Consider the following 13,386-nt stretch of genomic DNA (forward strand, 5'->3'; position numbering starts at 1 on the left):
GCCTCTGGCAGATTGAAACCATTTTTGAGGACACTACGACCTAAGGTTTTGAAGCATTTCATCAACTTTTATGTGAATACATATGTTCCTGTTCTCATAGATTAATATGATGCCTTGATTAAAAAAAAAAAAATTTACAAGTACAGATACATTCAAAGTACACCGCCCCCATGCCAAATAATTAAATATCCCACAGCGCGGCATTTCCGGGGCGCCCAAGGCGCCCGGCAATACCGCAGTGCAGCTCATAGAGACTGCATTGGGAGGGAGAGGTGTACAATAATTGATTGATTAATTGTATAATTAAAATCAATAAAAGATTATCACAAAATATTTTCTTAATCAATTGGCTAATAGCATAACTAAACCACTAGTGCTTCATCCGAAGATGTATCTTTTTAAAATTTAATTAAAGAAGTCATTAATAAAAAATTAAATAATTAATTGATTAATCAATAAATAATTAATCGATTAATAAATAAATAATTAATCGATGAAATGATTGGTCAAACAATCAAAAATATCCTTGATAGCCACATCACTTGGTCACTGTCATGTCCAAATATTAGCTTCCTAGCTCAAAAGGTGCCTGAGATATTGGCCAAATGAGAAAGAAAATAAATAAATGATGAATAATGAAAATAAATAAATAATCATAAAAAAATGAAATTATTAATCAATTCGGTCATAGAACACATAAACCACCACCATTTCATCAGAATCTGTAACTTAAAAAAAAAATTTTTTTTGTCATTAATCGAATAATTAAAGAATTAATCGATTAATTGATTAATTAATAAATCAAAAATAGCCTTTGCAACCAAATCACCTGGTCATTGGCATGTCCAAATATCAGCTTCCTAACTCAAAAGGTGCCTGAGATAATGGCCAGAAGAGAAAGGAAATTTAATTAATTGAATAAGTACTTAATTGAATGAATGAATGATCGTTTTAAGGCCATTTTCCCCGCTAGAGTGGGGGTTAGCCAACAAACAAACAAAAAACAAACAAGAAAACAAACAAACAAACAACGAGAGTGAAAACTGAGTACTCACTTTCAGCGTGCGTCACTGCCGAGCCCCCTTCGGTGCCCGGCAATGACGTTTTGCAATGCCTGGAGATGGCATAGGAAAGGAGCGGTGTTCAATATGGGAAAGTTGTGACACGCTGCAACAAAACCGCTCTTACATCGTACAATCACCCAACGGTGCGTGTCTTCGAAGAACCAGGGCACACTTGCGTGAACTTTATTTGCCCAATCAATGGGCTAATCACAACCGTGGGAAGGCCCCAATTCTCTCCATGTAAATATGTATCTCTCCATGTAAATATCGCTAATTTTCTGTAATTTATTGCTGTAAACTGATTTGGATGAAATATTTTCCTTGAATTAAATTTCAGTTTTTTCTGTTTGTTTATTTTTTGCTGCAGTCTCTAAGGGCATAGAACAGCTGTCTTGTACAGACATGCAGACAGAAACACAAGAAAACACCAGACTTGACTTAAGACAAACACAGCCGTTGACCTTGGGGGAAGTTACTTCCCAGAATCCATTGGGTGCTGGCAGCACCATATAGTGGTAGCGCCCTTTCTCTTCAGTTGGTGGGGTATTTTGAGGGAGAGCTCTCTCCCCTCCTTGCACCATCCTGTGCTTTCTTGTGTTTGGTATATCATTAAAATATTGAACGTCAAACGAGGAAGCAGCACATACCATTGGGAGTCTTCGGTATGACTCAGCCAGGGTTGGAATAAAACTGTGACCTCCCAGAGGTAGAGAAATACTCTACCCACAACCGCACTGAGTCTGCATGGTGCGGTGTAGGATATTCACCAATATCATATTCCCAGTGGAACATGCTCCTTATTTATCTTTGGTTGCCAAAATATTGATGTTAAAAGGTGCATGCAATGTTACTTATTGTGACCCTTTTTAATTTTTAACCCCCATTTGTCCCGCACAGTATAGCTATGACACACCATCCACAGCCCAACCTACTGGGATCTCCGCAGAACAAGGCAGAGGTCTTCCGTGAAAGGTTCTGCATTATTCAGCAGGTGCACACTTGCTCCGTTCAGCAGTGTCTTGAAACCATTTTAAACATTTGAAGAACAAAACCAGGGCGCTCTTGGTATTAGTTGCAAGTAGGCGATTGTATTAATCAATGTTTCCCCCTCCCCCCCACCCCCCCCCCAACCCCCCCCCCTCCCCCCCGCCCTGCCTCTTGCAGTGCATGCAAAGGCACGAGCTCTTCTCTCCGGCCGCTATCAGCACAGGGAATCATAAGGCAAAGACCCAATTCCAGGTGTGACTGCAAGTTGCCTATTGAGGATATTCGTGCTGCACACAAAACTGGGAGCAATGCCTACCGTCCACTTTTTAGGTCATATCTCGATTCTCGAAGAGATTAACTTATAGAATGGGTCCTGATGGCCGGATGTCTGTCTGTTCGGTTGTCCTTTAACTTTTTTGCTATTTTTGCTATTCCTCCGTTATCATTCAGCTGATCGTTCTGAAACTTGACACAAGACAGTCGCCCACATAATCGCTCGGATTTCGATTTTTCGATTTAGGATCATTAGTGCACCCACTCCTCACGGAAGCTGCAGGAACAGTCGTGTTATTAATCTCAGTGGGGTATATAGCTTACAGTAGATCTACGCTCAGGTCCGTTCGTCTGTGATGGACGAGATAAGCATAGATTGCCTCACGGATGTCAGGTTCCCTCCAAATGTCTTTCAGTTTAGTGTGAAACCAGTAGCGACTGTTTAAAAAGGTAATCACACATGTTTGTGGTTTATAATATTTTTTACATCTGGTAGGCTTGCCCCCACGAACACCAAAAGCTATTTATTTACGGTTACAGTGTTTGTCCAAGGATTTAGAACCCCTTGGGTAGGGAGGCAAATTAAGTGGTAACAACCTCCATTGTGTGACCCTCACTTCTCTTGTCAAGTTTTGTTGCGATGGCATAAGTAACTACCGAATGTATCACGGTCAAAAAAAAACAGTCAGTCAGACAGACACAAAATTGGGTATTTTGGTATGATGGGGGCTCGGGGGGCGGGGGGGTGGGTATGAACCCCCTGAAACTCCAGATCCCTACGTGGTCCTTTATTTGACAACCGATTACTTTGGAACCTGATACAGCCCTTGTACTTGATGGTCCACAAGATCGCTCAGTCTTTGATTTTTCGATTTCCTATCAGGGTGTGAGTGGGGGGCTCCCAGGGCCCCCGGCTCCAAAAAATCAGCAGAGGTCTGAGTGACAACCTCAAGAGATGACCGTCAGCCCACTTGGGGCTTTAAAAAAAATTTTTTTTGCAAAATCCTGTATTTTATCTTTGCATGCCACTCTTTTTTTGCGTAAACTACTTAAATTCACAAAATACAGGGTAAGCTAACATTCCAAATGAGTTTAACTTTGTGGCGTTGAGGGCATTTGGGTAGGCTACGAATAATTAACATTTGAGAGCATCACAGAAAATTCAAAATGTATAAAAGTAGTGATCAATGTTATTTATTTATTTATTTAATACTAGGAATATTTCAATTATTGTACTGTATTTTTCGGTGTACAAGTCGATGCTTTTTTTCCTGGAAGTGCAGGCCTCAACTGGTACTCAGAATCGACTTATCTATGGTTTAAGTCTTTAAGACATTGAATTCCATAAATGAAAAAAAATTCAAAGTGTGATATTTTCTGAAATAAAATGTATAATTGTTAATTTTAAACACATGACAGAAATTGTTGCCCGGAACGTTTCCTAATTGGTTGAGCAATTAAACATACACCCGCTCGCTGAAACATTCTCTCTCACCGCAGGCAGGTTGGCTGTCTTTCTATCTTCTACCGACTCCTCTCCGTCCTTGTACTCCCTGCTCCGTCTGTGCTCTTTCCCCCCAATATTTCTGCAGGACGCACGAGACCTGTCAGCAACCCTTTTCTGGTGAAACTGCCAAAATCAAGACTCCCTGCTCACCGTCACTCTTTCATTCCTCTTTTTTCCCACCTCTGGAACAATCTCCCACACTCTCTTCAATTCCACTCCTCCCTCCAGGTCTTCAAAACAGCTGTTCACCACCATCTCTTATCTTCCCCTCTCCAAAACTTTGATCTTTTCTACCTCGGTTATTCCACGCTAAATCTACCTCCTTCAAATTCCGTTTTATTTCCTGAAAGTACTTGTAGTGTCCATCTTGTTTATCCCGTGTACCCCGCCCCAGCTCTCTCCCTTCCACAGATCTCCCAATGTCCCTGTTCCCTACTGTTGTTGTGCTATCCCTCTCTCTCCCCCTTGTCTACCTCTCACTTTTTTATATGTTCTATGTGTTAGTTACACGGGCCTCGACTTGGTATACAAAAATAAACCTTGACCTTTTGATCTAAAAAAAACTAATCGACTCCTACCTTTTCATTAGTGAAACGTAACGTTTCATTTCTTATAACGTTTTCGAGAAATAAATCTTACACAAAAAATTGTGAACCTTGCACGAAATGAAAAATTATTACACACAACTATCGAGATGGGGTGTACATGTCAATTACACCTGAAGTTGGTTTCTAATTACAAGTTTTCCCTTTTTGACAGTTCTTTTTTTCATATGCAGCACAAGGCTGTGGGTAGCACTATCGGTTGAATATGTGGCTGTGCTGCTGATGCAATGCCCTCGTTAGGTTAGGGCAGGAATTTATAATTTACTAATGGTGCTAGCAATAACTGGGATCTTTAAAGGGACCCAATAATGAATTTTTTTTGGAAGAAATGTTTTAGAGGATGATATCCTTGACCCATCAGCACAAAAATATTTTTGGGGAGAATAAGCCAGATAATCGTGTTTTAAAATTGGACTATTTTCACTTCCGTTATGCAAATGAGCTACTTCCGTCTATTTGCGTGACATCACTTGCATGGAACTCAAAATTGTGCACCTTGTGTCAATTTACTAGCCAAATTAGCACAAACGCATTTCTTTTAAATTTCACGTTACAAAATATTTTGTTTCAAAATATGTAATTTAAGATTTGTTTATAAAATATGCCGAATCCGCGAATGTCACAGTTGGAAACCCTTACGGGATTTCCTCACTCTGCTTTAAACTCGATATCACCCTCTCGTATCACTCTCATATCACCCTCTCATATCGTATCTCAATATCACTCAATATCTCAATAAACTCAATGAACGTAGAGCAGCAACGAAGGTTGGAAAGGGTGGAAATGCAAATGGTTCGACGGATGTGCGGAGTATCATTGAGAGAGAGGAAGACAAATGATGAATTGCGAAAGATGATGGGAATAGAGCCTGTGATTGATGCTGTGAAGAGGAACAGGTTGAGATGGTTTGGTCATGTGTTGAGGAAGGATGAAAGTGACTGGTTGAGAAGAGTGATGGAAATGAATGTAGAAGGAAGTAGAAGACGGGGAAGACCGAGAAAGACTTGGCTAAAGATGGTGGAAGAAGAAATGCGGGCAAGGGGGTTAACAAGGAGAGATGCAGAAAATAGGGCAAAATGGAGAAGATTGTCATGGGGACCGCAAGGCTAACCCCCGCTCTAGCAAGGAAAATGGCCTTTAAAATGCATGTTGTTGTTGTTTAAACTCAATCTCTCTATATTTTCATTCCAAACGGCATCATTCCAATCGCAAATTAATACTGTAGCAGTAATATAACAAAATACTCTTACAATGTTGAAAATACTCGTGATGTAACACATATTGACCAATCTAACGTGATAACCAATAGACTAATCTGCCGGCGAGAAAGGGCAGATATGAAACGCTTACAAATCTAAAAATCAAAATCATAATTGTATCGAGACATTTATGAAACTCCCCACCCACCTTACGATTGATAAAAGCGGCGTCGTTCGGGTGGAAACTCAAAATCACAATTTTATTGAAATACGAGTATTATGAAGCCGGCGAATCTTCATGATCGTGTGTTTACTTCCAGATCGGGACGGAGATAACTACTTGAGGACTAGCTCTGAGCTTGGCTCATATTGGCCTGGCTTCAAATCGACACTTAAGTCTCACCTGTGTCTCGCCTGTGTCTAGCACTCTGCCGGCAACGGCACAATACTAGCTAGTTAGCCAGGCAGACAGCTCTGGAGGGTAAAGACCGAGAAGCCGAAAGCAATAATATCCCAATCAATCAATGACTTTTTTTTATCTTAACTTACTGGGAGCGAAAGTGAAAGAACCGTTTTGATTATATATCTTCATGGGAAAGAAATTGTTCATTGCAAAAATCGTGAAAAGAACGTGTCGAGTTGAACGACCGGGAGTGTGGGAGTGTGGGAGTAGGTGGGAGCAGGGCGTAGCAGTACCTACCTCTCTACTATATACGCTGAATACAATGTAGGAGTAGTATGTGCATAATTATTGGACTGTCGACGCAACTCGTGACATCAACAGAGTTGCAAAGGATAATATGGAAAAAAGAGTTAAAATAATATGTCTTATTGTCTTTGTATTTGGGCATAATGTCTGAACCGTAAAGGGTCGTCATGGGGACACAGTGTAGGATTTGTGGCTGAAGTGTCGGCACGACATCGTGTCTCAGCAATTTCCGAGGCTTGTTTCCCAGGTAGTGAGCCTGTTGATCAAATATGAACGCCGACGGCTCGAAGTGGTCTTCGTAAATAACACGATATTTTGAATGAACATACTTTTTGATGTTGAATTAGGTTGTTCCTAGGTTTTTCAACCACAAAACACACGATGGTTGACGATCATTTAGTGGGTCAAGAATGCAAAAAACCACTTCCGAGTTGTATGGGGAAATTTCCCAACGATTCGAACAGTTAACAGCTTGGCACATTAGGAACCTTGAACGCTAGAATAGCCTGTGATGAAACAGACGTACACGTCCGTCAATGAGTTGTGTGCCCGTGACGTCACTAGTGTAGCAGCATAGCAAACCTGTTGTGCATTTTGTGATACAAGCACCAAATTTGGCACAAATGTACATTAATATGTTGCGAACATTTTCAGATATTGGGCCACTTGAAATTCCGTAATTATTTTTTTCAAATTTTTTCAAATTTCGTAATTTCAAATTTTTCGGGTGACACCGTCACAATTTCGGTCTTCGAGGCCGGCCGATATAGTGGGGCGGCTTAGCCCAAATATTCAAAAGAATTGTGCATTTTGTGATACAAGCACCAAATTTGGCACAAATGTACATTAATATGTTGCGAACATTGTGTGGTCAGCAATGAAGACGAGAGTCTGAATTACATGTATGCAAAAGACCTTGTGAACCAGTGAAGCAAATACACGGGTAAGCATGAATTAAATCTAGGGCATGATATAATTTCCATGATGTTTACCTCTACACTCAATGGTGGAAGGAGGTAATGTTTTGATCCCAGCTTGTCTGTATGTCCGTTTGTCTGTTAGTCCACAAAATTCCAGACAAAGCTTGTAGTAGTGGTAGTTGTAGTGGTAGTGGTGATAACAGAAATTGTTATATAGAACTGAACTTATATTATTATTATATGCAGAAAATAACTTCATTTCTATATGCCCTGCAGTGGACAGGTTAATTGGTTTATGCACTGAAGGGGTCACCCTCGTGTGCACTGCTGTGTTCTGCCTTACTGAGTTGTTCAGGTATGATGTACTCAGCACAAGCTTCCGGTCGGCCCGGAGGTGGGGGTGCGGGGCCTGTCACGGAACGTCAAAACAAACGGCCTGCCGGGGCCGCCCAAAAGTCGGGCGTGAGGGGCGCGTCCACTAATGGAACGCCTCTCGCTTCCCAGATCGAGGGCCACGTGGTCAGGAGAACCTCGTCCCTTCCGGTCACACTTTGCCTATCGGCCGGCCTCGAAGACCGAAATTGTGACGGTGTCACCCGAAAAATTTGAAATTACGAAATTTGAAAAAATTTGAAAAAAAAAATTACGGAATTTCAAGTGGCCCAATATCTGAAAATGTTCGCAACATATTAATGTACATTTGTGCCAAATTTGGTGCTTGTATCACAAAATGCACAATTCTTTTGAATATTTGGGCTAAGCCGCCCCACTACACGTGAAGAGACAGAAGTGAAAATAGTCCATTTAAAAAAAAAAGATTATCCAGCTTATTTTTCTCTCAAAATGTTTTCTTGTGCTAATGGGTCAGGGATATCGTCGTCTTAAACATATATATTAAAAATTTCATTATCGTGTCCGTTTAACGTCCACAAACAAATGCAAGCAGATGGCACACTCGGTCTTGATGTCCATCCGAGGGACGGCACACATATTTATGCCTTGCCCTACTTGTGAAACACCACGATGACAGTTTACAAACTAGAAAGCATCTGAAAATGCAAAGCCCATCCGCATCTGTTTGTATTCAGACGTCTTCTTCTTCTTGCATATGCTAAAAATAACAAACGGTTTTTAAAAAATACAAAATTCAAATTGGTGATGTTGTGCAGCCTTGACCTTTGAGCTTTAGATATAAAAAAAAATCGGCTTCTAGGTTTTGATTAGTGGACCAATTCAGTGACCCAATATGCAAATTCTTAAAATGTCAGGCCAATCGGATGAAAATTGGTGATTTTATGCAACCTTTACCTTTGACCTTTTGATCTAAAAAAAACAAAAAACAATCGGCTTCTAGCTTTTGGTGAACCAATTCAGTGACACAATATGCAAATTCTATAATTTTCAGGTCAATCGGGTGAAAATTAGTGATTTTACGCAACCTTGACCTTTGACCTTTTGACCAAATTATTAATTTGTCTTCTCCATATTATCATAATAAAGCTTTAAAAAAAAATTTGATGACAAACCAAATGGTAAAAATGTTATGGCCCGGACAAATTGACACACAGAAGTGATTACAGCAGGAGACGGGCTAACTGGGTCAAGATTCATACCCAGGCGAGGCAGCGTAGCGGCGAGTATGCATACCTCTAGGTACCGCCAGCCCAGATCTGCTTCTGAAATACTTGCAAATGGTGTTGGCATCTCTGCAGTTAGCAATGGTTGTGCATTTATAATTGTTAATTCGATTTTTTTTTAACATGTAATTGTGTTTCTAATCAATATTACCAAAAGTATAACTGCATGCTAATCAATGTATTTTAAAAGTACTGTCTTTGCTACTGCAATTGGTCATCATTTGCAATGTACGCATTTTCTCATCACCAAACTGATCGATGGTGATCTCTTTCCAGTTGCGGACAGTGGAATTTTTGTTGGGAACAACGACAAATTTGAAGGAAGTGATTCTTCTGGGAATGCTCACTCAGATTAAGGAGGTAATTTTTTTCTTATCAATATTTAAGAACTGGCTTTTCATTTGGTATTCTACAATTGATTCAGAATTTATTTTTGAAATCTCATTTTAATTTAATATGTGAATTTTTTTATTATTATTCATTCAACATGGGGAAGGGGGAGGGGAGGGGTGGAGATCCTTAAACCAGCCATAAAACACGAAACTCCTGCCATCCTCCATCCCAACCTGTGATCTTTTGTACCCCCATTATCCCAACCCTGTCACTAGCATATGACTGTATTTCGTCACCTCCCCTTGCTCTTTTCCGATTCGTTCATTTCTTTACTTGTTTTATCCAAACGTGGCCCCACTATTCCAATGTTTGTACATTACATTTTACTATCTGCCACCTCACTGCTCCTTGTACTTAAAAAAAAAAGAAAAAAAAAAAGAAAAGATGTACTTCGATGTATGTAATTTAAAAAAATACTAGTGTGGTCCCTAAATGGAGAAGGAGTCAGTCATTTTTGTTTATCTTCACTTTTGCTGTAAAATGTGTTAATACTAGAACGGCACTCGTTGGAGCCAGACTGAATAGTTTACGTTTTGTAGCCGACCCAAAGGCCGGATCTGCTACCAGAGCTGAACCAATATCTAACCGGCTTGTTCTTGTCACCTACCCAACTCATCCACCAAGTTTTGTCATAACTCGTCCATAACTTTTTCAGATATCGTGCTACATGTCGTTTTTGGCCCCATCTCTCAATAGTGAAGAGTCACTTAAAAATTCGCAAACCTGAATCCAGATTCAAATCTTCACGAAACTAGAATAAATTCTTCCTTGTCACACACACAACCTGTCCCACCAGTTTTGTCTGAATCTGTCCACTACTTTGAGATTCTGCTCACAGTCCAACAAACGGGTGAAAACATAACCTCCGTTCACCTTCATACACCACAGAGTGTGACCTCATCCAATTGTCTCCAATACCCATCCTCTGTTAACTGTTTTTGTTTCTTTTTGCACCCAATGCATACAATACTTTTTAAAATCTCAATTCTTTGTCTCTCTATCTGATATTTTTAGTAGGAAGTTAAACGAGCAACATAATGCATATGAAAAGGCCATTTGGTTAAAAATTGCTCTGATCCTCATCGCAGCCCCTTACTCGATACATTAATGGACCCCATTTACATATATTATACTTGATGGAGAGTGAGGTGAATTGAGGGAATTGGAATTGATTAAAAGGAAGAGATAGGAATATGTTATTGAGGAAGAACTCGGAGAAAAGGCAAAGGATACAGTCTGGCATCCTGCCTTGCTCTCCAAATTGTCTGCCTATGGAATCCAAGGCCAACTCCACACGGAGCTTACGGATTTCCTCGACACTCATAGCCAAAGTGTGGATCTCAACGGAACCTTTCCTTCTTTCCCTGTCAAGGCTGGAGCCTATCACTTTGCCATTGCCGACATGTTGGTGGTCTCTGTTTTCTTCACCCTCATTTCTGGTCTTGCACCTTCTGCTCTATCCGTGCTCTGTCCCATCCAGGAATCTGCAGGATGCACGTGGTCCACCCGCAACTCCCTCCTAATGAAACTGCCTAAATCCAGAACCACTGCTCACTCCACTCATTTGTTCCTCATTTTTTTCCCACCTGTGGAACCACCTTCCCCACTCTCTTCAATCTCATTCTTCTCTCCAGGTCTTCAAGACAGCTGTTTACCACCATCTCAGTCCACCTCCATCCAAAGCCATGATATTTTCTTCACCTGTCAAACCACTCCTACCCCTCCCAAAATTTTGCCTCTGTATCCATCTTGTCCACCCCTTGCGTTTTCCCTTAACCCTCATCGTTACATGCATCTCTTGTTTGTCTGTCTACATCCACCTTCTCTTTTTCTCTCCACCCTGATGTTAACACGATTATGGAGTACAGTACTGCACTCCCCTCTGGGCTGGTTTTCCTGACTCGCACCTTGCTCACCTTCACTCCGTGGCATCCAAGGGCTTCCAAATAATTGGAATCTCCAGTGATGAGGCTGAGACTACGGACCTATATCACTTTCCCATCGCAGACTGGTCGGTGGTTTATCTGCCTTCTACAGCGTTCTTTCTGGTCTTGCACCCTCTGCCCTTTCCGTGTTCTGTCCTCTTCAGGTCTTTTCAGAGCGCACCCAGTCTGCCAATAACCCCTTCTTGGATGACTGCTCACCTCTACTCATTCGGTCCTCTTCCACCGCTCCCCCCCCCCAGCCCCCCCACCTGTGAAACCAACTTCCACATTCTCTTCAATGTCACTCTCCCTTTCAGAGTCTCAAGATAACTGCTCACCACCATATCAGGACATCCCCATCCACGACCATCTTTTTTTCTTCTTTTTTTTTTACCCCCGTTAACTTTTTTTAAGCCCACCTCATTCCGGGTTTCCAGTTTTTCCTTTCACTTCTGCGATTGGGAGTTTGTGGCTGTATCCATCTTATTCACCTCCTATGTCCTTCCTTTGCCCTAATTTCTCCAAGTCCCCCTCTATTTTGTCCCTTGACCCTGCTTTTCCCTTGCTTGCAATTGAGAATAAACAGTTACGTAACATCATAAAGGAAACTTGTTCTTGGAGGAGCTTTTATCTTACTATAATTCACCAAATGTCCGTCCGTCTGTCTGTCCATTTGAAGGTACTGCAAAAACTGCTGAACCAATCGCAACGATATTTTGGGTGGGTAATCCTGCGATCTCCAGGAGTAAAATAGGCTATTTAGTTTTTCCATTTTCAGCTTTGGCCTCTCGCATAACAATCGCGTTCGCATAATGTTCATTGTGACGATGTTTTCATTGTGATGATGTTGTTTTCCCGGGTGCCGCACGAACGGCTGCACCAATCGCTGCACGGCTGCACCGATCGGACTCGGTGACCTCGGACAAAGACCTTTTATAAGGACATGGGTTGAATCCCTGCTTGAGAGAATTCCACCCCCTCCCCGCCATCACGGCCGTGTCTCCAACTCACAATCCCACGAGATATGCGGAAAGGACGACCCAAAACCAATATAAACGTCATTAAACATCATTCGTATATAAATATCATTAAAAGTAAATAATGACCTCGGCCAAAGTTCAAACGATGTTTAATCTCTACATGAGAGAATTCCACATAACTATTTGGGCGGTGTATATGCTAACAGATCGCTGTCTCCATCGATCTTGCCAAGGCCGTAACACCTATCGGCTCAAAATCCTTTTAACTGTTGTTTTGGTAGTTTTTACAATGAAGGAAACACGTATCGGGAGTACATACGACATAGCGATTGTGAATGTGACAGCTCTGAGGCGTCTTTCGCTTCGCATCGCAGTGATGGTGAGCACCGATATGGCAGCTGTAAGATTAAAATCTGGCTTCAAGCCCCCTCACCACCCAAAGCCTTCAACCAGACATATTAACACGCTCCTCCCCCTATATTCCCGTTCTTCACAGCAAAGTGGTAAAAATTGTTGTATCGCCATTATATTTGACGAGCAACGGTACCCGCCCTAAGGGCGGGGCTTCAATTTGGAGGCGCGATTTATATACACGTCCGTTAAATATCACACGCAAATCATCAAAATCTAAGCAGTATTTTTAGAATTTCAATTTTAAAAAACCACATCACTGTTCATATCGGTAAATATTATTCCATCGTGTTTCAAATCGTGATATCAACTGTACGCGTTTCTTTAGGAAAAAAAATGGAATGATTTTGTACCTCTTCTTCAGCTTAGAATTTCAGGATAGACGACATTGCTGATAAAAGTTCCTTTTCTCTCTTTGAAGTTCTTGGCAAACATTTTAATATTGTCACTGCTGCCAACGCGACGCCATGGCATTATTCATAACATTCGTTCATTCATTCATTCATTTAATGATCATTAAACATTATTCTTACGCTCATTAAACGTTCATGAAACATTAAACAATTATGAAAATAGAAACGAAAAACATTACGAAATTACGTTCACACCGTCACATCAAACACTACCGTGAACACAAACATCGTCATAACATCGTCACAATGAAAATATCGTCACAAACTTTACGTTACGTAATTCAAACCGTGAACACATCGAATATTGGAGAGGCCATTGCCAAAACGATTTGTTTTCTCTGGTACGTGTTTCTGGGCAGGTAC

The 13,386-nt window shown here is 41.0% G+C and overlaps 1 protein-coding gene across 3 annotated transcripts in view; it reads left to right on the forward strand.

Moving 5' to 3' along the window:
• POLE2 (DNA polymerase epsilon 2, accessory subunit) overlaps nucleotides 1–13,386 on the forward strand; it is a 45,977-nt gene that overhangs the window by 7,251 nt on the left and 25,340 nt on the right. For all 3 annotated transcript variants that reach the window (XM_078769941.1, XM_068099321.2, XM_078769940.1), the window contains exons 5-7: nucleotides 1,962–2,055; nucleotides 2,229–2,303; nucleotides 9,178–9,261. In XM_078769941.1, coding sequence (XP_078626067.1) covers nucleotides 1,962–2,055; nucleotides 2,229–2,303; nucleotides 9,178–9,261 — 253 coding nt within the window. The remainder of the gene's footprint in view (nucleotides 1–1,961; nucleotides 2,056–2,228; nucleotides 2,304–9,177; nucleotides 9,262–13,386) is intronic.

The sequence above is a fragment of the Myxine glutinosa genome, chromosome 1, assembly GCF_964187855.1.
Source record: "Myxine glutinosa chromosome 1, kmMyxGlut1.1, whole genome shotgun sequence".
Taxonomy (NCBI): domain Eukaryota; kingdom Metazoa; phylum Chordata; class Myxini; order Myxiniformes; family Myxinidae; genus Myxine; species Myxine glutinosa.